The sequence below is a fragment of the Boleophthalmus pectinirostris genome, unplaced genomic scaffold, assembly GCF_026225935.1.
Source record: "Boleophthalmus pectinirostris isolate CB_2022bp ecotype Guang Dong unplaced genomic scaffold, ASM2622593v1 HiC_scaffold_14, whole genome shotgun sequence".
Lineage (NCBI taxonomy): Eukaryota > Metazoa > Chordata > Actinopteri > Gobiiformes > Gobiidae > Boleophthalmus > Boleophthalmus pectinirostris.
The window spans coordinates 6,581,678-6,606,664 of NW_026571047.1; the positions used below are offsets into that span (position 1 = coordinate 6,581,678).

At 39.2% G+C, this 24,987-nt stretch overlaps 1 protein-coding gene across 1 annotated transcript in view; it reads right to left on the reverse strand.

The window, feature by feature from the left end:
• Window positions 1–24,987, reverse strand: part of cacna1g (calcium channel, voltage-dependent, T type, alpha 1G subunit) — a 634,394-nt gene that overhangs the window by 113,913 nt on the left and 495,494 nt on the right. The window contains 2 exon segments of the mRNA XM_055150510.1: window positions 18,934–19,118; window positions 22,686–22,754. Coding sequence (XP_055006485.1) covers window positions 18,934–19,118; window positions 22,686–22,754 — 254 coding nt within the window.

Consider the following 24,987-nt stretch of genomic DNA (forward strand, 5'->3'; position numbering starts at 1 on the left):
CACTTTGAAAACTGTCAGGTTTATAAAATGTGCTACAGAAATTTGATTGGATTGAAACAAAACACAACTCCAGGTTTGTTTTTGATGAGGTAACAACATTATAACATCCCTAAAATCTCATAGGAGTCAATTTTGCATAATATAACACCCAAATACTTCAAAACACCAAATAAAAACACAGTGTCTTCTTCAAATCGCAATGCTGACTGCCTCGCATTGTCAGCGTAAAAACGACATGCAAGACGCGCTAATTAGCATGACCACAGACCACATCCAGAGCCTATACTGTGGGCTTTTCTACGCACGGATCAATAGTGATGGAGATACATGGAGATTAGGGAGCTGCCGCCTGTTCCTCCCTGTGTTTGTGAGCTGACAGCTGAGTGAAGGAGCGGTCAATAGCACATTACACCGGACAGCAGGATATAAGCAGAGGGGGCAGGAGATCGATGAGCTGATCGGATAAAAATGAGCCTTTGTTTCACATCGGTTTGGGTCAAAGGGGGAAAAACAAGAACTGGACCAAGGTGTGCGAGGTGTAGTGCCTGGTGGGAGGCTCTAGAGGGGGCTACTGTTCTGATTGTGTGATAGATATACAGTGTGTTGGAAGGCAGCACAAAGCCAAAAGAACCAAAACAAATAAACAAATATAAAAATTCTTGAGAAAATGTTTGATTTGGAAACCATGTAGCTCTTTTCAGAAAAGATTTAGGTTTGGTTACACTAGCTCTGTATTTCACCATAGCAACTTGCACATTTTGATGTTTTTTTTGTTTTTTTTTTAATTTGTTGACTAATAACTACACATCATTTTTAAGCCCCAATGAGCATGACCCATTACGCCAGAATGTAAATGTCTGTGTTGATAGAATAATGTTTGAAATAAAACTAAACTTGCATCGCATGAATCGTCGCATGTTGAGGGACTATTTTCTCATGTATCAGTCCGCCACTGCCAAACTTTCTATCAGGAAGTACAAGTCGCTGCTGTTGCTCAGACATAAATCCTTCAAATGCAAGGTTGGTTTTACTTCTAAAAATATCCTATCAACACAGACATTCACATGGACAGTCTGGTGTAATAACAGATTTGCTTTGGGTGTTTTGTGGTTTGGGTAGTGGTTGACTAACTATGGCCAGTGATGTGCACAAGCCTAGCACCAGTGACACAACAGTTTTTCTGAGGTGCGGGATTTGCTCCAGTTAGCGCGAGTGTCTGTCCCAGCTCCTGCTGTACTAGAGGTGCACTTGGGCCATGCCGTGCTTGGGCGCTGTTACCTGTGGTTCTGTGGCCCGTGTTCACACCTGCGCACACCTGCGCGACCGATGACGGAGAGGGTCCGTCCAGCGGTATGGAGTGTCTATTGAGCGGTGAAACTGATGTTGCGGTGTGAGCTCCGTGGTGGGTTTGTGGTGGTGCGGAGGAGTGGCAGAGAGGCTTTTTTCATCTTGTTTTTATTTGATAAGATCTTGTATTATTTGGATTTCATAGACGAGCCTAAATGTTTCAAATGTAATGCACAGTCTTCCATATAATATCAAATATACAAAGTGTAGATTGTGCAGAGTCGAGTCTCAGGTCTCATCTGATTCTGGTCTGGTTCCTGTTTTGTCCAGTTTATTAAGTTTACTAAGTTACACATTCCAAGACCAGACAAACGTGAAACGTGAAAAGTCAAGATTTTGGATGGTGTCTGGTTAGAAAAGTTAATAATTAAAAAATCAAGTTTTGGACATTTGATTTTTCACAAGTTCAGCCCAAATACTACACACTGAAATCAATACAATCTGGATCCCCCCACACATCCTGGATCTTATTCTTTGCTCTTAGTTCATTTTATAATGTTTTATAGAAGTATCAGATCAGGACTCGGTATCGGCAGATACTCAAAATCAAAGGACTCGGACTCAGGGGCAAAAAAATGTGATCGGGACATTCTTACTTTTAAGTCATTTTCTGATAGATTTAAGGGTTTATATCTTAAATTTTGGCCTAGGTTTTTAAATTTAGATTTTAAATTTCACCCATCCTACTCATGTCCCAGATATGAGGTAATGATGTTGAAATCGAATAGCTTTCAACAGAAAACAATTCTAATACTAAGCTGAGAATGCGACAAACTTGGACGTGTCTGTTTCTACAAGCGACGGCTCTGGAGACACAGGTCGAGTTGTGGCTGTAGTAGTTTGTAGTACTTCTGAAGAGTGCGGGCGCAGGCTAAACACCGCTCCTTTACACAAGTCAGTGATGTGGAGAGAGCGAGCCCACGCTGCGACACTTCTAAATTTACATCTGACACGAGCGAACGAGGACGAGGAGCTGCTGGAGAAACGGTGGCTGTTTCTAATCTGTATTTGTGGGCACGTTTTTTTTTTTAGCACACCTTCTTTTTTGGATGTGATTTACAAAAGAAAAAAGTAAGAAGAGAGAGAGAGAAATATGATGAGCAACACCTGCTTCTACTGTTCCCTCCGAGCAAAGGGAACAACAAGTAGGACACGAGATGCAGGAACAAGTGCGTGTGATTATGAGAAGTGTGGAGGAGAGGGAGAAGTGAAGAGAGAGAAGAGAGGGCGGAGGAGAGAGGGATAAGAGAGGGGAAGAGAAGAGAGATGAGAGAGGAGAGAGAAAGGGGAGAGGAAAAGGGGGAGAGAAAGAAGGGAGAAGAGAGGAGAGAGAGGTGAGGGAGGGAAGAGAGAGGGGGAAGGAGGAGAGAGAGAAGGAAGTGAGGAGGGAGGAGAGAGAAAGGGAGAGAAAAGGGAGGAGAGAAATAAGAGAGGAGAGACAGAAGAGAGGAGGGAGGAGAGAGAGAAGAGGGAGAGAGGGGGAAGGGGAAAGAGAGAGATGGGAGAGAGGCAGGGAGGAGAGAGGGATAAAAGATGAGGAGAGAGAAAGGGACAAGGGAGAGAGGAGGGAGGAGAAAGAGGTGAGGGAGGAGAAAGAGGTGAGGGAGGGAAGAGAGAGGGGGAAGGAGGAGATAGAGAGAAGGAAGTGAGAAGGGATGAGAGAGAGGAGAGAGGAATGGGAGAGAAAAGGGGGGAGAGAAAGAAGAGAGAAGGGAGGAGGAAGGAGAGAGAGAAGAGAGGAGGAAGGAGAGAGTGAGGGGAGGGGAGAGAGGAGAGACAGAAGAGAGGAGGAAGGAGAGAGAAGAGAAGAGAGGAGGGAGGAGAGAGAGAGAAGAGAAGAGAGGAGGGAGGAGAGAGAAGAGAAGAGAGGAGGGAGGAGAGAGAGAGAGAGAAGATGGAGAGAGGGGGAAGCAGAGAGAGAAGGGAGAGAGGAGGGAGGAGAGAAGATGGAGAGAAGGGAGACAGGAGAGAGGAGAGAGAGAAGAGAGAGAGAAGGGAGGAGAAAAGAGAGGAGGGAGGAGAGACAGAAAAGAGGGGTTAGAGGAGAGAGGGATAAGAGATGGGGAAGAGAGGAAGAGAGAGATGGGGCAAAAGAGGGGAGAGAGGATAGAGGAGATAGAGAGGTGAGAAGGAGGAGAGAGAGAAGAGAGAGAATGGAGGACAGAGGAGAGAGACGGGTAAGACGGAAGAGAGAGGAGAGAGAAACGGGAGAGAAAAGGGAGGAGAAAAAGAAATAGGAGAGAGAAGGGAGAGAGGAAAGAGAGCAAGTAGAAAGAAGAGAGAGTGGAGAGAAGAGGGAGGAGAAAGAGGGGAGAAAGCAGGAAGGAAAGAGAAGAGAGGATGGAAGAAAGAGAGGTGAGAGAGGGAAAAGAGAGGGAGGAGAGACAGAGGACAAAGAGGAGGGAGGAGAGAGAAGGGGGAGAGAAAAGAAAAGAGATGGGAGGGAGGAGGAAGAAGAGATACAGAACAACTGATGCTATTTATTGCCCAAACTTTGTTCTTTTTTTTTTTTTTTTTTTTTTTACAAAAGTTTGGGCTTTGTTCCTTCAGTGTCCTCCTCTTCTGTGAACAAAAATGTAACTGGTGAGTTTGCTTTTTTGCCTTTTCATTAAGCTCTTATATTATACTAAAATAGTTTTCTTGTGTCCACATAAAAACAACAACAACATTTATTTAGCTCAAAATGCTCAGTGGCACTTTATGACATCATCCAGTGGTGTCAGGTTAAGGCACTGGCAACTCAGGTTCAGTTGTGACTCTAGTTCTTTTTGAAAACACTGTAAGAGCTAACAGGATGCATACAGTTTCTTTAAAGATACAGTACGCAACCTTACCTGTGTTTCCATGGAATCTGAAAGTTAAAACTGTTCTCTGGAAAAGTGTTAGGCCATACTGTTGAATATAGCCAAGTATACAGTCAGGTTTGTGGAGATGCGAGCCAGCTCACGGGAAGTTGTTTTCAGTGCAATAAAAACTACACACACACACACACACACACAAAAAGAACTAAATAATAAAAAATATAAATAAAAAAAAACTTATAAAAAACTACAAAAAAAACCCCAAACAAACAAACAAAAAACTACAAAAAACCTACAAAAAAACAAACAAATAAACAAAAACCTATAAAAAAAACCCAACCAAACAAATAAAAACTACAAAAAACTACAACCCCCCCTCCAACCAAATGAAAAAAAAAATAAATAAATAAAAAAATACAAAAAAACCCCAACTTACCAACCAAAAAAACAAAACAAAAACAAAAAAACCCAACCAAACAAAAAACTACAAAAAAACTACAAAAAAATAAACAAACAAAAACTAAAACAAACAAACAAAAAAAAAAATACAAAAAACTACCAAAAAATTAAAAATAAATAAATAAAAACACAGATGTATCAGATGTATTTTTAATATGTATTTAAAGTGGAACAAAAAAATATATACTTTTTTTTTTTTTTTCACTACTAAACAGTATATATAGTGTTTTAATAACATCATAATATCATCTACTGTTCCTATCCACAGCACAAACTAGGTCAATTTACAGCATTGTGTTAAAAAAAAAAAAAAAAAAAACAGTGTGCGTGCTGCTCCCAGTGACTACTGCAAGTCCAGGTACTACGTGATATCACTCAGAACTTCCCTGTTTATAGCCAAGTGTATTTATTTCAAACGCCTGGCTGCCGGGGGCGGAGTTTGAAGCGTGGAAACCTGTAAAATCAATCACCCTGTTCCTTATACCTCCAGACCCCGCGCCTCTCCCCTTTAGTCCTCCACGTCCTGCCCAGTTTAGAAGCTCTATTTGAAACGAGGGAGTGGGCGGAGTTTAGGCGTTTTTAGTCCCACTTGAATTAGTTAGGGGCGAACGTCGGACATAAAGATGACTCGTCGTGACCAGCCCCTCCCCCCGTCTCCGCCCCCTCCTCCTATGGACTGGCGTGATGGCGGCACAGAGCGACGGGAGGGTGATGGATGGGTCCGGAGGCGGGCGCACGTGTCCCGCTAAACAAAACCCATGTATCAGGGTGTCACCGCTGCACACACAGGCTCCTATGGGTGTCATCAATATCGCTAATGAGAAGAGAGCACCTGCACGGACATGGGGGAATATTTATACTCTGTAATCTATGCATGAAGGATATATGTAGGGCATGAGATCGTGTTATGTGACTGTTACAATAGATTCTTAATAGCTTTTTTAATTTTTCATGACTACACTGAATATACCTGTTTAAGGGTCCGTATCAGACTATTTTCAGATCTATGTTCTGATGTTGTTTCCTCATCAAAAACATACCTGGAGTTATGTTGGATGTCCTAACAGCAGAAAATGGGCTTCAGAGGTTTGCGAACTTGATAACTGCAAAAGGGGACTCAGACCTGTGTGACAGCAAACCGCCATTCAAACTGTTTCCCTTCCCAACAGAATTGACAAATAGTGAAAGGCGAAGGCGATGGGCAGGATTGATCCACAGGAAGCATGAAAAAGGAAACCATTGGGAGCTTAAGAAATCATCCCAAGTTTGCAGCAAACATTTTGTATGTGGAGCGCCATCACACAGATCTGATTCCCTTTTGCAGTTATGGAGTTTGCAAACTTCCGAAACCCATTTCTCGAGCCGTTTTCCGCTGTTAGGACATCAACCACACAATTACGATGTCCGAGTCCCAAAACTAAAATATGACAATATCAGAACCAGAAACAAAATCGATATGGTTCAAAAGACTTGAAAAGACTGGCTTTGTCAATAGACAAACATGGGAAAACAAACATGGCGGTTTGATGCTCAGTTTTTCAGAAAATCCTTCCCGGTATGCATTGCGCAATGACCGGAAGTCCGAAATTCGTGATGCATGTATAAACTGCTACTTTTTTCTTACACTTGTAACTCTGCGTCTTATACAACAATGTGGCTAATATATGCACAGATTATTTGTTTATGAACACAGCGGATGCGCATGCAGTCTGAGTGCAGAAAGCACAGCTGCCGGTGTTGTTAACCTGAAATTGCAACACTAGCTAGCTCTGTAGTCTGTGCTAAAAAGTCCTGATGTTAAATGAATGAGAGAGAGAGAGCCTGAAATCTGCTGAAATCCTACAAGACATTGACATGAAACCAGACAGGACAATGGCTCTTTCTGCAAGAGACATGTGCAGTAGAGCGCCAAGTGACATCGTCTGATAATCCTGTTGTAATACTGTACGTTTTACTGAAAGGTTACAGTCACTGTACCGGTATTTAATAAAAAAAAAAAAAAATTTAAATCTTTCTGAGTATATATAATATCTCAGTATATATAAATATCTCAGCAACGTGGACACCTACGGCTTATAGACAAGTGCAGTTTATATATGTACTTTTTTTTTTTTTTTGTTGATGCAGCTTATATTCAGGTGCACTCAACAGTCCTTACATTAGGATACTTTAATTTAAACAGTTTGCAGTGGTTCAAAGTTATTCTTCACTTGCATATTGTTTGTGTACCGTTTTTGTATCTTAGATTAAGACACTTAAAGCACCTCTAGTATCTCTGTAAGCAATTGTATAAATATGATCTATAGTGTTATTGTTGTATAAATCTGTAAAAAAAAAAAAAAAAAAAAAAAAATATATATATATATATATATATATATATATATATATATATATATATATATATATATATATATATATTCCTCGCTTATGCATTCAGAGCATCTAAATTATTCACCACAATGAGTTTTTAAGCACTTTTCACAACTCTCAGAGACCAGAGTGGAGTTTTGTGCCAAGATAATACTAACAACAACAAAAATCCTTCCAGTGCCCCGGCCTTACTTCCTCACTATCGGACAATAAAACACTTTTGCATTAGATGTAGACAGTACACAGAGGTCTCATTTTTACCTTAATAGCTTTTACAATATAGTATCTGTACTGTGGCAAGACACATTTTATTGCACACAAAAATCAGGTACAGCTCCTTTGACATTCTAACTTCTAAAAAGCTGTTTCAACCAAGGAACCGTACATTCATACAGACACACAGATATATTTTTAGCATGGAATATTCCACAGTAGGGCATTACGCTTTTCTTAATCTTTCATGTATTCAGGTATTTTCATTGCTAAAAAATATTTGGCTTGCCTGAAGTCACCTCATTGTCTTCAAGATCACCACACACTACAGGAGAATTTGCCCGATTTTGGCTGCGATTTGCTTGTTTGGGGAGGTGTGACCCGACTTTGTGTCTCCGTGTATGATTTTAAAGCTGCTGTGTGCTCCTCATATGTGTGGTTTCAGTGTCAGATCGTAACCAGCAAACATCAGCAACGCTATGGTTACAGCCGGGAAGTCGGGATATAGCGAAAGTAACGAGAAGACTTTGTTCCTCACCTCTCGTAAAGTGGTTCAGTTAAAGTGCAGCATCTCATCCACATTATCCACAGAATTTGTCCTCTGCAAATAATGACCCCAGTCCATGAAACAGTGCTATTAATCCAGTTTGAACCTTTCTTAAAAGTAAAAACAGTTAGTTCCTCATGTGTGTCTGTTTACATCCACATAGCGCATGGATTGAGGTGAAGCTGCAGATTCTCAATAGTGTTACTTCCTGTGTACCGTATTTTCCGGGCTATTACACACCCCATCAAAAAACAACTGTGCGCCCCGCAATCCAGAGTGCCCCTTACACGAATCCACTCAGGTGTCCCAGCACGACTTCAGTAAACTACAAAGCCGCACCACCCGCAGCGCACGCAAACACGCACGGAGCAGACAGCGACCGCACAGCGACAAAACACCCGCAGCCACACTCATCACTCCACGCCGACGAGGAACGGAACGGAGGAACGAACTGAAAAAGCGAGTGCAATGTGCCACTCTGAGCCACAACTGAACAACTGACTCACTGCGAACACCCCAACAATCCAGTCCCAGACAGCACCCTCCCTACACGCCACAACTGAACAAAGCCCAGAGTCACCGTGAACGCGCCAAACAAACAAAACCACTGACCCATCTAACTGTTGTGTTTCGTTTAAAGTCTGGTGCGGTTTATTTGTGAAAAAAGTTTGAAAATAGACCATTTAATGACAGTGAGTCTTATAATCCAGAGCGCCTAATAGCCCGGAAAATATGGTATTTTATCACCAATCTTTTATGCTCTAAAAATCATGTATCTGAAGTTTTGCACCACATTTCACAAATAATAATAACACAGTTTGGACTTGTATCTAAACTAGAAGTGCAGAGTTCTGATCTTTTGAACACTTAAGAGTCTCAGAGTGGTTTTACTGTAGACAGGAAACAGCTGACACGATCACACTTTATATCCTGTGGTCCGCAGACATATCCCACTGCTGTCTTTGTGATCGGAGTTTTAAAATCGTATGACTCTCCTTGTGTCTGTGGCGTGCGCTTTTTGACGCATGCTTAAAAATCCATCCATCCATTTTCTTCCACTTATCCGGGGCCAGGTCGCGGGGGCTACGGAAGCCGAGAGGGGTCACAACAAACGCAAACGCCGCAACAAAACACAAACGCCGCAACAAATACAAATGCGACAACACAAAAAAAAGCCACAACACACCAAAAAAAAAGCCACAACGGAAGTGACCGCGGGACTCTATTTTCTAACAGACCGATCAAGCGGCAAGTGAAGAAGAAGAACTACAACGTGAAAAGTAAAAGAACTGAGAAGTTGGAAACCTAAGTAAAAGTAATTTTCTTCACTTGCCGCTTGATCGGTCTGTTAGAAAATAGAGTACCGCGGTCACTTCTGTTGTGGCTTTTTGATGTGTTGTGGCTTTTTAATGTGTTGCAGCATTTGCGTTTGTATTTGTTGCGGCGTTTACATTAAAATAGAGTCCCGCTGTCATTTCCGTTGTGGCTTTTTTTTTTTTTTGGTGTGTTGTGGCTTTTTTTTGTGTTGTCGCATTTGTATTTGTTGCGGCGTTTGCGTTTGTTGTGACCCCTCTCGGCTTCCGTAGGGGGCAGCAGTCTGAGCAAGAACTCCCAGGCATTCCCAGGCCAGCCGAAAGACATAGTCCCCTCCAGTGTGTCCTGGGTCTTTCCTGGGGCCTCCTTCTGGTGGGACATGCCCAAAACACCTCCCAAAAGAGACGATTAAAGATTAAAAATCGTTTAAGACCGAAAAGATTCCCACTCCACCTTAAAATGTCACTTTTCTAGTCAAGGATTCATCCTCATGGAGAAGTTGCCTGGAAAATTCCATATTATGGCATCAAAATCTTTGCATATATTAAATCACAGGTGTTTGTATTACTAAAACACAAACTCTCACTGTGAGCGCGATTGCCTCTCCGTAGATCTCACCTGTTACTTGGCTGTATGGTCGTGTCACCAGCTTGTAGACATATTTAAAATCCTCAAAAAAACAAACAAACCCTAGAACAGTTACACGTTGCCTTCAAGATGCTTGTGGAAAGTGAAATGAAAAGAAATGAAACTGACAAAATTTCACTGCCTAAGCCTGAAACTATAATCCTAAATTAACCAAGCATCAGCATTTATGACATTAGTACAGTCATGTTTGCCCAGATCACCACGGCGACCCAAACACTTGTATTTAACTGCATTGTCAGATTAGCCTGAGGAACTAGCGCGCGTGATTGTATCTTGTAAATAAATGTGGATTGATTTGCTGTTGCTGTTCTCAGACACATTTACAGAGCGTGTGTGGGGATGAACCCCCTGTGCACCGCCGCCGCAGGGCAAAACACAGACGCGCTCATATTTAATTCAAACTCCCACAGTGCATTGGGGCGTCAGGAGCTACGAGACGAGTTTGCAGCTAGAGCGTAAGATTTTAGACGACAGAACTACACCTGTGTTCCAAATAGGGCGAGAGGACAACAAAACGTGAACCACTTTGGATTTTTATGTTGCGGGACTGCATGGGTGTTTATGGATGAATGTTCAGTAGTTACCATGGTGACACGATGCACGCACAAATGCATTTTCAGGAGCCTGTGATCAATACTATTGTTCATGGTCCTGTTTATGTGAGTGTTTAACTGTAACTGAAAAAAAAAAAAAAAAGAAAGATAAATTATGTCTAGAAAACTTGTTTAATCCATTAATCCATTTGTTAATTCGTTTTTCAATATAAACCAAAAAAAAAAAAAATAAAAAATGTTTTCTTCATTATTTTTTTATTTGATTTGATTTTGATTTGATTTGATTTATTTGCTTCCAAAACCAAAATGAAAAAAAAAAAAAAAAAAAAAAAAAAAACGGATAATGATTTGTTTTTTTCATTTTTTGATTTTGTGTTTAAATGAATAATGGAAAAAAACGGATAACGACTGTTTACTGTTTCCATGACTTAAACTGAGATGCCGGACTTTTGAGCTGACCAGACCGGGACCAGGACCAGGGCTGATACCAGGACTGATACCGGGACTGAGACCGGCAACATGACCAGGACTGAGACCGGGACTGAGGCCGGGACCAGGCCAGGACCAGACCAGGACCACATCGTGACTGAGACCGGGACCAGGCCAGGACCAGACCAGGACCAGACCATGACTGAGACCGGGACTGAGACTGGGACCAGACCCGGACTGAAAACGGTTTAGTCCTGGCTTAGACTTGGTTCAGTCCGGCATCGGTGTTTAAGTCAAAAACGGGAAACTGCAGTTATCCATGTTTTCCATTATTCACTTAAACACAAAATCGAAAACTGAAAAAACAAATCATCAATTTTTTTCATTTTGATTTTGGAGGAAAATAATGAAGAAAACAGTTGTTTTTTTTCATTTTCTTATTTTTGGTTTTATATTGAAAAAACGAACGAATGAATGATACACGGATTTTGTTTAACAGCACAATCAGTTTTAAGTCTAACTTGAATAACAGAGCTTCAGACAGAGCAGTGCCTCCAGTTAGCTCAGCTCTAAAACTCACTTCAGCATCATCTGTCTGTTAACATTGTGTTGGTAGTAACAGTAATGTCAATGTTTTGTGTTTTTGAATATTTCAAGGATGTCTCAGCTACAGAAATAAATTATGAAACACAAAATACAATAGGCCTAAATATTGGCTCATGGTTGTTGCATTTTCTCAGTGAAGACAGAAAATAATTGGAAAAACTTGAATTATCTTGATTTGATTAGATTCTGACTAGACCTTGGGCAGATATTGACTTTCCAATTAGGGATGCACGATATTAATTCTGGTATCAGATATCAGTGCTGATGCAGACGAATGTGTTAAACAGGGAATCGGCTCATGAATCGGTTCTGCAGTGTTCCTGTGTGGGCTTTTAATGTGATGTAATAAGACTGTTTATTGGCTTACGTTGGTTGGCTTCGAACATCTCATAATGTTTGGACATTATTCATACAAAGCTGTGCTGTAATCACTTGCAGGGTCAATAACAGTTATGTAAGACAACTGAAACCATTTTGTATTAAGCTAACTGTGTTTTGAGGGATAAAATGTACATTTTCACTCCCTACATGGTATGGATTAATACTGGAAATGGGCAGATACATACAATACGGGTCAAACGTTTTAGAACACCGCACTTTTTCCAGTTTTTTTTACTATTTACTGTTGATCAAAATGTATTCAAAACTTTTGATTCATGAAAGTGTCCACCTTTGGCAGATATAACAGCTGAACACACTCATGGCTCGTTATTTTTACAATAGAAATCAAATATTGATCAGAAAGTTCTTGCCAAGTCTGTTGCAGAAGTTCCCATAAATGTGTGGCACTTGTAGGTTGCTTCACTCTTCTGTCCAGTTCATCCCAAACCAGCTCAATGGGGTTTAAGTCTGGACACTGTGCTGAACTCTCCATGTTTTCAAGCTTCACCATCTTTTTTCGTAAGGTAGTTTTGGCAGAGCTTGGTCTTGTGTTTTGTTATCTTTTCTTTTCTTTTTTTTTTTTTTTTTTTACCTCTGTCTGTTCAGTTCTTACCTTTGTACCATTTCAAGCTCTTCATCGGACTTGCATGACTTAAACTGCAATAAATAACTAGAAAAATTAGGGTGTTCTAAAATTGTTGACCGGCAGTGTACCTACAGCTTAAATATTGGTATTGGATCTGAAAAAGCTGCATCAGTACGTCTCTATTTCCAATAAATGCATTTTTTTCTTAACTACAATACAACCATGAAGTCACTCCTAACAACAACTAGCATGCTATCTGCGCACCAGCCTCACTTCCTGGTGTGTGGACAATAAAACGTTTTATAATCAGACAACGTACAACACAGAATCATCTCATTTTGACCCTAAGAGCTGCTTATCAATTTATCAGTATCACTTTGTTTCAATTTAATCACAAAAATACAAAAATAGAAAATCTCAAACAAAAGTGCAGTTCAACATATCGAGTCATCAGATCCAGTGTCGAGAGTTTGAAGAGTGTGACAGCCCTCAGGACAAAAGTGTCCCTCCTTTATGTCCTCTGTGTCCTGCAGCATCACAGCAGCCTCAAGGGGGCGCCAGGTGAGCTCCGAGGACACAACAGAAACCCTCTCATGAGCTTCTCTCTCCGCTCAAATGTTTCAGTCAGTGATGAGACTGGACACTTTCTCTAGAGCGTCTTCTGCCATATTTAGTGTAGAAAGCCTGTGCATTGTTGTAAAAATTCTTTGTAAAAATTTCAATCAAGTCCTTAGTGTTGCCATGGATACAGGAAAAACACCTTCAGCGCTTCTTAGGGCCTGTTTACATGAGAACGCTTGCGGGTAAAAACGGCCAAATTTGATAGGAAAGGGCCTTTCGTTTAGACCACGGGTGTCCAAACTTTTTTCATCAAGGGCCACATATGTAAACACAGACAAAGCAGAGGGCTGATCGAGGCTGACTGGTGCTCAGTACAGTGAATAATTGAAATACGTGCATGTTTAAGATGTTAGAATGAGCCATCAGTCTTTATTCATGAGATCCTTAAAACCACACACTAAATATTAAATATTGGCTTTATCAAGGTTGGTTTTTAAAAAAAACTTAAGTAAAAAGTTCATTTTTAATTGGCGCAAGGTAATTTGGGCCAATTCACCTGGAAGCCTGAGGGCCAAGAAAAGTCTGTCTGAGGGCCTTTGACCCACGGGCCTTTGGACATGCCTGGTTTAGACAGTGACAGCGTTAGTGGGACTTAGAAACGTAAAAATCTGAAAGCACCCTCCAGAGTGGAAAAGTTGAATACACTCCGCCGCAGCATTTCCGTTTCCACTGCCTAAGACACAAAAGTCTGGTCAGATCTGCTCACTTTGCATATGCGTTTACGTCACCTACATACAGTACACAGAAACAAACATGTCAGCTCATTTCCAGAGGTACTATTAGTGAACAGAGAAGGATCTGCAATTACCTCTGTCAAATTCTGGATGCACCAGTTAATTCTGGATGTCGCACACAAGCCAGACGGATATGGAAGAGACCTGGGAGAACCAGTTGATGGGACAACTTTGTGGAAGGAGTATCTGATGAAAATGTGTGGAGTGAAAACTTCCGTATTTCCAAAGATGCCCGTGTTGCTTTAAGTACAAGCATAACCAGTCGAATTCCACACACTTTTGCGTCACTGTATGCATGCAGATTTCCTCCTGAAAACGCTTATCTGAACGCATAATAAAAACTGAAGACGCAATGCCACTTTTGCGTCTTCTGTTCAGACCGTCATCATACAAACGTAGCTTTAGTTGGTCAAAATTCCAAAATGTGAAGTTAAAAATGTACGATCATCACAGTAATCTGCACTAAGGTTAGACAAATTTGACTCTTTTATATACATAAATGGGTACAGTCTCTTTTGGATGGCTGCTCTTAGAATAGCGCCAGTTTGAGTAAAATGTCCAGGCAGGTTATCCAGGAACAAGGCGGGGTGATTTGAGGAAGCTTGGCTCTCTCCTCAGCTGACTCTGCATATCACAAGCACCACCGTGATCCAGGCCAATCATTTTAACCTGCTTATTACGCTCAGATCCAAAAGGAAAGGAGCGCTGCCTTTTACTAGACCTGGTTTTACGCTACACTTGGTCAATGTTACGCCAATTGTACTTTTACTGCAGGTACTTCAAACGCTCATGGGCACGGCTGAATAAAAGTCATGAAGTCATTTGATTAACAAAACAGGCCAACTGATATAGAGAGAGAATGTGGAAATATGAAAGTATCAGTTCAGGAGAAAGTACAGATATTTGATTAAAAGGTGCATTGTGTAACTTTTCTGGTAGAGGATCTGCTACCTGCTGGGCTTCATAATAAGTGTTTTATTTCTTGAATGTTCCACAGTATGCAACTTTTCTATCTCTTATTACTGCCACTGCCACCTTAACAAACCCAAACAATTTTCCCAACACTTCCCAACACACTACCAAAACTTAAAGGTTGTATGGAGGATTTTTTTTTGTTTCAAATTGTCAATGAAAGTTCAAAATAACATTATAGAGACGCAGCAGCCTTGTAATTATCATGACCAAAAAAAGAATAAAAATCCATCACCTGCGGACGTTGTGCGACCAGCTAAACATAAGCCAATAGATAACAAGATAACTAGTGTAACTGACTTGCCGACGCGCTGGGATTACTTGAATGCAACATGGAACAAAAATTATTTCCCAAATTTCAAAGACCTGCAAATCATGTCAATAAATGGATGTATTTCATCATATCTTGTGTTATTCCATCTTTGAACTGTTGATGAAGGTACATGATTTTAAAAAAAAAAAAAAGTATTTAAAATGATAAAAATTTGCTTGGAAGGACTGACATATTTTATAGAAATAGTTTCCTTTCATTTTGAAGTAATATTAAAGTATTCAGAAGAAAAAAGCGACAAATGATGTAAAATCATGCACCTTCTACTTGTTTGCACAATTTTCCCTCCGTTACTTTTCCCTCCGTTACCATGACCTTTCTTAATAAAAAATCTCATGACTCAAAAAGTAAGAGATTTTTCAACCTAATCTTGTACCATATGGTAGAAAACTATATGAAGCAAATATTCAAACCAGTTTGTTAAGGATATGGAAGTGAGAACCAAGAGTTATCACTGTTTGGATTTATTGCCCAAAAAGTGCTGCATATTTCATTCTCTCCATTACATGAGTTTTTAAATTTTTTGTCAACAACTTGAAAGAATATCACAGGTTTAACTTGACCCTGTTGGAGTGTAACTCTTTCCTACATTCTGATACTTTACTTATTTCAATAGTTCCTCTAGTTTCTGAATAAGAGACATTTGAATGTCAAAAATCTGCCCCTGTTTCCCTCCGTTACCACTTGACCGGACCCAGACATTACAGCTCTACCTTACTTTTATTCCATTACAGGTGGTTTTATAGCTCAAAAATATCGAGAAAAACTGACATTCTGACTGTGAGTGGGGTCATCTTTCCACAGATCTGACCTGTAATTTGGTCTGATTTGGTCTCCATGAAGATCGAGAGGTTTAAGGGCCGCAATAGCTCAGTTAGTAGAGTGTTCATCCACTGATCTGAAGGTTCAAGGTTCGAATTCTGCTCTCGACATAAACATCATGGGCTGAGTGGTCAGATCCAAAGATTGGTGTGATTCCAGTTCCCACAGTCATTGTGTCCTTGGGCAAGACACTTAACCCACTTGCCCACAGTGTCTGCGTACACTGGTGTGTGACTGTGTGTGGAAATGGGTGAGTGGTTCTTTGTTGTAAAGTGCTTTGAAGATAGAAAAGAATTTACCATTTAATATCATACTGTGACAGACAAAGCAAGAATATCTCCATGGGAAAAAGCATTTGACGGACCCTTAAACAGAAAAGTTACACAATGCACTTTTAAATGATCACACCACGTACAACAAATCACTCAAAAAAACATTCCATACCCCATAAACTTCACCATCTCATTACATGCGCCGCTTGTTCACGCTTAACGCTTGTTCAAGTCAGAGTCTAATCAGCCAATCACGTGTCCGGAATTAATGCGGAATCGTGCCTTGTTTATCTGCAAACAGGGAGGTCAGTGGGGGGGTGCCGATGTACACAGATGAGAAAGTCACTGCCTGTTTACGCATGCAGGAAGTACTGAAGACAGCAGAACATGTGCAGCCCCTCGTGTTAGAATGAGATGAGAATACAACACAATATTACTTCAATTAACTAAATGCCACTTCAGTTTCTTTAATTGGTGAGAAAATAAGTGCAAGTTTGTACAAGGAACACTTCACAATAGCTGTAATAAACTAGGACTAAATAAGGTCTAACCCCGGACTAAAACTAGTGATGGTGAGATGAAGCCCCATGAAGCACTGAGGCGTTCCATCCATTTGCTCGACTCTTGAGCCGACGCTTCAAGGTGCTTCATTGGCTCCACTGCGCCATCAAGTGGCCAAAAAATGTATAACAGGCAGAGTGATAATAGAACCATCAACATGATCATTGTGGTTCTGATGGAAAGATTTATATTGGACCAAATGGATGATTAAATATTTGAATGTTTGTGCTATCAACATAAATTGTGAATTTATTAACATGGAGTCTGTGTTCATGATATAATGGTCGGGTTAAAAGAAAAAGTACACGCTTCACCTGATTTTTTGTTTTGTTTTGTTTTTTTTACAAGAAATATATTAGACCAGGGGAAACAGTGTGTTTTCAAATTTGTGTATTTAGTAACATTGTTTATTTAATGACGTTATTATTACTATATACTTTATTAGGAGATATCAGCTCAAAATATTCCCAAACAGGGGAAAATATTATTTTTCTTGCTGGCTCTATCGCAAAAAATAAATAAATAAATAAATAAATAATCTCAAATTGAATGTACCAAACTCACAATAACCCAACAACACAAAATGTGAGGGGGAATCCGTTGCGTTTCTTTGGCCCTTATGTTTCGAATCGCACGCCAAATCCGCAAACCCCTTCCTGAACCAGTCAAATGGTACGGGCGGTTCGCGAGGCTTCGAACGTCACCACATACGTCACTGATAAAAGCCTCGATACGCACTTCACCAAAGCCTTTCTGGATTACTCGGACACACGCTTCGAAGCCTCGACACAGAGGACACATCGCTAATTAAAACAGGTCTAATCGAGGTAGGGCTGCAACAAGATATCAAATCATTTAGGAATAAAATAATCGTCAAAAAGCCCAAATTACACTTTTTACAGATCTATGTTTTAATGTTGTTTCCTCAACACAAACATACCTGGAGTTGTGTTTTGTTTCATTCACACGTTTTGCATATTTACATTGCGTTCATCTCTCAAACAGAAAACACTGTTCCACCTTGTGATGTCATTTGGCAAAACAGGAAGTGCTCCAGTGTGTTATTAAAATACATTGCTGGGTTTCAGATGGGTAAAAATGCAAAATTATGTTCTAATAAGGTGAGTTCTTGGGTTTGGTCAATAATAGGAAATACCAAGTTCAACATTTGTGCATTTACCTTTTGGATATTTCGTGGTAAAGTACAATGTAATTAATAGGGAAAACTGGCCTTTGCCCCATCTGCGAGTACGACATCATCACATTCAAGAATCTGAAAAAATTTTGATCATTTTACCCTTGGAATTTCCGATCTCTTTTGAAAATGTAGCTGCAAACTTGAAAACTGCCACTACATGACATCACAAGGTGGAACAAGGTGGAGTGTTTTGAGCTTTGGAGATGTACACAGACCAATAAAACCAGGATTACTCAAACACTTGAACGAAACAAAACACAACTCCAGGTCTGTTTTTGAGGCGGTGACAGCGTTAATATGGCTAAAAGCTCAAAAGAGACAATTTCACGTAATATGGAGCGTTTAATTGGTCTATACAAAGGCTCCAAAACGTGCCATGAGCCGACGGAAGAGGTTTTATAAGTCAGTAATTACATCAAAAATAACACAGGAAATGTGGTGTTTTTGAACGTGTCTCTGTAAAAATATACTCCATCAGGATGTCCTCAAGCGCCTTCTCTTCAGAGTTATCTGGGTCAAATTTGGCAAAAATCTCATATCTATGTTCATTTTGTGTTCTAAACAACATTTTGTGTTTTAAAAGCATTTAAAGCTGCCATCCGTAATTAGATTGGCCAACCCGGACCTGTTGTATTCTCACATATCACCACTAGAGGCTGTCTAGGTTACTGCTGTTTGATTGACAGTGTGCCAGCTTTGGCCTGACAAAACAAAGCAGAGAAGACAGGTGAGACTGAACAAAGGCCAGGTGAGGGGAGATGGGAGGGGTTTCACATCTGCCATCTTCGGGTACACATTTTTTTTTATAAATAAATACATAAATAAACTTACGGAGGGTAGCTTTTACATCAGTATTTTAGATTAAAAATAGTTTAAAGCTGAATGTTGTTGTGTCAAACCTCAGTCTGCATATTCACTGAGCCTTGGACAATCAAAACAGGAAGTGAGGTGCCATACTAATATATCAGTAGATTTAGAAAGTGCACTCAATTACAAGTAGAAGTACGAGTTTAGAAATCTACTAAAAATAAAATAAAATACAATTGCCCCAAAAATCTTCTCAATTACAGTAACCTGAGAACTTGCAATGAGTTACTTTCCACCGGTACAATACAGTATATGATGTGCATGTATAGTAGTAGAAGTAGTAATAGTAGTAGTACTTACCGTAGTGGCCGTAGCGTTCGTAGTAGTCGGAGCACCCTCAGCATGCCCAGGATCTTGGTGCCGGAGTTGGAGATGAGAGAAACCAGGATGTCTATGACGGAGATCATCACCAGCATCCCATCCAGAACATTCCAACTGCTCCTCAGGTACGCCTTGTCCCCGAAACACCAGCCCAACGCCACGATCTGCAAACAACAAGGGACAAAAGGTACATTCTTACTTCTTCTTGTTTTGTGGAAACAGTCTACCTTTTCTTTTTTTGGTGTTTCAAGAGGAGGTATTATACAAAATGGTCTTTTTGAAGCTTTCTACCATGTTATAACATTGATTCCTCATCAAAAATATGCCTGAAGAGGTTATAGATGTCATCCATAAATGTTTGAGTAATCTTGTGATCTCCCTCAGACCCTGTTTGAACCATCCTTACGGTTAGCAGAGTCAGAACCTCACTGTTAGCATCGCTACTTCCTGTCCAATTGTGTATGTATGAGTTTTTTTTAAAGCTTTGCTAAAATGAATAAGCTTTTAAAAATAAGGCCGTAAACACTGAGTGGATGTCTGTGACAACATGTTAAAAACTACATAAATAAAGTTACTTTTTACAAAGGTAGAGGTTTGTGTCTCAATGCTAACGCTAATTCTGAGTCATAAAAATTATTAAAACAGCACCACAAAGTGAAGTCATCTACATTTATAAAGAATTGAGCAGTCTTTCATTATTTGAATTTTAATTGTTGTTTATTCAATATTTTACACACAGTGTTGGGGAGTAACAGATTACATGTACTGGAGTTACGTAATCAGAGTACAAATTATGAGTAACTGTATTCAGTTACAGTTACTGTTTCAGTGAGTGGTAATTGGATTACAGTTACTTTGTTGAAATAAATGGATTACATGGCGGTAATTTCCTGTTTTCCTGTTTTCACATTATTTTTATTTTATTTTTTTGGTAATTCCACTCATTGCTGGAAACTAAACCAGGTCTAAACCAGGACTAAAACAGGATTTAACAGGATTTAACAGGAATAAATCATGCTGCTTGGACATGTCTCCTCCTTTTCTATCAATAATATTTTTTATCCGGTGAAGTATCCTCGTCTTTGCTTCTCTACAGCAAATCAAGTAATCCAAAGTATACAGATTACGTTACTCACCTTAAGTAATTTAATGGATTACGTTACAAATTACATTTTGTTGTATGTAATCTGTAATCTGTATCGGAATACATTTTTAAAATAACCTTCCCAACATTGTTTACACATTTAATAAAAGTGACTGCTAGATTAGAAACACAGTGAGCTAGCTAGCGTGCTCCTGTACACAGAGCCTATTTAAGTTCTGGAATAATAAAGGCAAAGCACTTTTAATGTATGTAAATTTGACTGAAATATGTGTGTCTGACCATGTTTGAAATGAAAAAGTTGATTTTGCAAAGTGCAGCTTCTTTAATGAGGCAAAGTCAATGCACACAAGTTTATATGCTGTTAAAATGAGCACGGAACGATCCATAAAAACACGGCCCATTTTCAATTCTATAGGCGCCGTTCATTGCGTATTCTGCACGTGAAGCAAAATGAGCATCGCATAAAATATTAGACAGTAGTGGACTTTTTCTTTTACTTAATAAATGAGGCCAAATCCTGCACATCGACAACTTTTTTTGCCCCCTGCACCTGTTTTCGAACGAAGACACCAAACTGTTAAAGGGCCCATATTACACTATTTTTGATCTATGTTATAATGTCGTTGTCCTCATCACAAACATTCCTAGAGTTGTGTTTTGTTTGTCTCACTCCCCGCAGTTCAAAACAACCGGTTGAACCTTGTGATGTCATGAGGTAATCATCCAGGAAGTGCTTTTACATACACAACCACTGGACTTGTATGATTAATAATAGATCAGGAAAAACATATAAATACATTCACGCATGTTTAACACACAAACCCTGCATATTTGTGTACATTTTGGTTCCTCTCTCAAATAGAAAACACTGTTCCAACTTGTGATGTCATGTGCCAATACAGAAAGTGCTCCACAGTGTTTTTAAACTCCATCCAACTTCACTAGAATCATGTGGATAATTTCAGATCTGGAATTTCTGATCTATACTGAACTAAAGGTAAAACTGTTAAATAAAAAACAAAAAACTACAGCTTCATGACATCACAAGGTGGAACAGAGCATTTTGAGCTTTGGAGATGTAGACAGACTAATAATAAAGGATTGCTCCAGGTCTGTTTTTGAGTAGGAAACATTATAATCATGGATTAAAGGATCAATTTAGTGTAATATAAGACCTTTAAAAACACATTTATTATGAATTCTTGTGGCTTAATTCTCTTTTAAACATGCTTTTGGTCACCTTCGAATAAGTATTTTACATTTTCTAATATAAAATAATGTCTGAACACTTTGTAAACTACACATCTGTTTCCAATGAGGCATTTAGGTGTTGGAGCTGAACCTGAACAATGAGAAAACAAACAAATGTCCTTATTAAGTCCTTATCCACTTTATTCCTCCCCGCCCACTTTTGTCTCTAAACGCTCCTAAATTGCGTTTTTCTGTGGTGGCAATTCCGGTTAAATGGGAATCCCATTCATGATCCCAGAGAATTTGGGAAAAGTTTAGCATCTTAAACATGACATAAAGTCGGCTCATTTGTGTAAAATGTTCAATGTTCAGTAAACTGAACCGATTCTCTGGGGGGCTTTAAAACTTTATCGTCCGTATTGAACTTATTTGCTGTTGGGATCGGCGGCCCCATACAAAATAATCCAACTCAAATGATGTTGGCAGCACCCACGGTGACTTCCGCAATAATGTGGATACCCCGTGAATGCTAATAGCACCCACAATTGACCACAGGAATATAAGTATAAGTCCCGTGATGGGTTATGGGTTTAAAAAATGCACTGGAGATGTTCAGATTTTTTACCATGACGCAACAATTTGGGCAAAATACAAACTGAACTATGTGTTTTTGAGTGCTCAGAGAAGTCGACTTTGGATTAACGGATTCTTGAAAGTGTGAATGAAGCAAAATACAACTTGAGGTATGTTTTTGATGAGGGGACAACAGTATAACCAGTGAATGCTTTAAAAATGTATTTAGTTACAAAAATACTAAATAGAATACCTCAGTTAGAATGTATTTTGTAACATATTCTGATACATGGTAGAATCACAGTACTCTGTAGTTCGAGATGTACTTTTAGTCCAAGTTGTATTATACTATAGTGTGAAAACATACAAACAACTTATTTTTCTTATTACATTATACCAAAATTACATGACGTATTCCTTTTAATTTAGGGAAGTAACTATATTCTGAATAACCTTAAAAGAAAAATTAACTGTACCGGGAAACAGCTACTCAAAATGTATTCAGAATATGTATGATGTATTTTCAGTACATACATTCTTACTTTCCAACACTGAGTATAATGTTGTTAAAAGGTTAAAAAAAAAAGTTAATTATTTTCACAATTTGTGCCTTTTTTTTGGTCATTCTGATCTCAAGTTTCTCCATTTCTACAAAAGAATAGAGCCTTTTTATTCTTGTATTTTTTGGTTTTGATGCAGTTTTTTTTTTTTTTTTTCGCTACATTATTATTATTATTATTTATTTATTTATTTTTCCTTTGTGTGTGAGTGGCTTAGGTTCTATATTATGTCAAAATAATAATTAATAGTAATGTTTTTTTTTGTTTTTTTTTTTTGTATAATATGAAAAGAAAAGTCTTACCTTCACTGTCATCTCTGCTACGAATATGGACGTGAAGATGTAGTTGGACAACGTCAGGAAGATCCGCTCCTGTAGAAGAAGAGAAATAAAGTTGAGAAAAAGCTTACGCACAAAAGCTGTGTTTATTTTCGCTCCATCCAGGCTACAGCTAAATAATGCATTATGGAACGTGCACCCTTAGACAATGAATATTTAGCAAACCGTCTGTGGCTCTCGCTAATGATGACTGGAAGCACATCTGAAGTTTACTGTTTACAAGTCCCAGGGCCAGCTAATACACTATTCAGTATCAAAAGTTAACAAAACAAGTGGGTCACCTGTTTCCCTCAATGCAACATGAATCTGTAATGATGGCGAAAATATTAAACGCCCTAGATTACACGAACTTGACTCTTGTGAGCTTTAAGCCATCTTAGAATGTTGGTGCATCATCAAAAATATTTCTCGAGTTGAGTTTTGTTTTGTTCATGCACGTTTGAGTAATCTTGGTTTTATTAGTCTGGCTACATCTCCAAAGCTCAAAATGCTCGTGAAGCAGTAGTTTTCAAGTTTCTTTTATCTTTAGTTCAGTAGAGATGGGCAAATCCGGCTCTGAAATGATCCAAATGATTCTAGTGAAGGTGTATGGAGTTTAAAAACACAGTGGAGCACTTTCTGTATCACCACATGACATCGCAAGGTGGACCAGAGTGTTTTCAGTTTGAGAGAAGAACTTAAATATGCAGGGTTTGTGTGTTAAACGTGTGAATGAAACAAATCACAACACAACAAAACCACATTAGAACATAAATTAGAAAATAGCGTAATATGGGCCCTTTAAATAAACTAAAGAAAATTGTGAACTGAACCTGCACAATTTATTTATTGCAAATTCCATTAAAATCTCATCACGTTTTCTTGGTCTCATATCACACCTCCACTTGTGAAAACTGTGTCTCATCCTATCCCCAACAAATACACAACTCACGTACTTTTGCAGTGTGGTATAATTGTATTCTATAGAACTCAAATTACACTACCAGTCAAAAGTTAGTGTTTTCTTTATATTTACAACTTTCTGCATTTTAGATACATAAGGAAGACATTAAAATATAGTATAACATACACTACCGGTCAAAAGTTTTAGAACATCCTAACTTTTCCTGTTATTTATTGCAGTTCAAGTTGTGCAAGTCCAGTGAAGAGCTTGAAATGGTACAAAGGTAAATACTGAATAAATAAAAACATACAAAATACAAGTAAAGATGGTAAACTTGAAAACATGGAGTGTCCAGGAGCACAGTGTCCAGACTTAAACCCCATCGAGCTGGTTTGGGATGAACTGGACTGAAGAGTGAAGCAACCGACAAGTGCCACACATTTATGGAAACTTCTGCAACAGACTTGGGAAGAACTTTCTGGACAATATTTAATTTCTATTGTAAAAAGAACAAGCCACGAGTGTGTTCAGCTGCCAAAGGTGGACACTGTCATGAATCAAAAGTTTAGGATACATTTTGGTCAACAGGAAACAGTAAACAGTAAAAAACAAGAAAACGTGTGGTGTTCTACAACTTCTGACCTGTAGTGTAGAATTAAATTTGTTTTATATTTTATATTCTAATTCAACAAAGTAGCTTTGATGCTTTCAATGGGAATTTATACAGTATGTAACTAGTCTAAACAGAAGACTGTATAAAGAAGTGGACGAAGTGAGCGCAATATCACCCATATTGTTTGGCTTCAGTCAAATGAAAGTCACAGACGCCGGCAGTTACAGGAGCAAATTTGGAGCTGAGTTCCATATTTGGAATGCTGATGAGTATCAAAGAGCCTATCAGTAGCGGGGGTGTATATTGAGTGCAGCAGATAGTTGTCTATAGCCTGATTAATCAGCCGGTTTCACTTCATGGAAACTATCTGACCTCACAACGTTAGTAATTGTTCGCTCGCCGGTAGGTGGGTACTTTTTTTACTTATCCAATCGCAGCTATTTGGTTGTGACATACGTAATGTGCCATGTAATGTGTAATATCCCGTAGGAAGAAGGACAATAATGCCTTTCCCCTTGATTAAATTCACCAAACATTCTCTGTTCGGTTTTAAATCCTCGATCTCGGGAATCGTTGCAAGCACAGAATGTCTGTCTTCGTCTACATCCATCTCGACCGCTTTGTTTACTGTTGTGCTATTCCACAAAAGGGACCCAGACAGGTGCGACAAGTTTGACATCATGGCTTCACAGCTCTTTGCTAACTGGCCAGTGTGCGGCCTACAACTTCTGGAGTTCTTGCAAACCGTCTATTGTATTCTGATTCCTGAC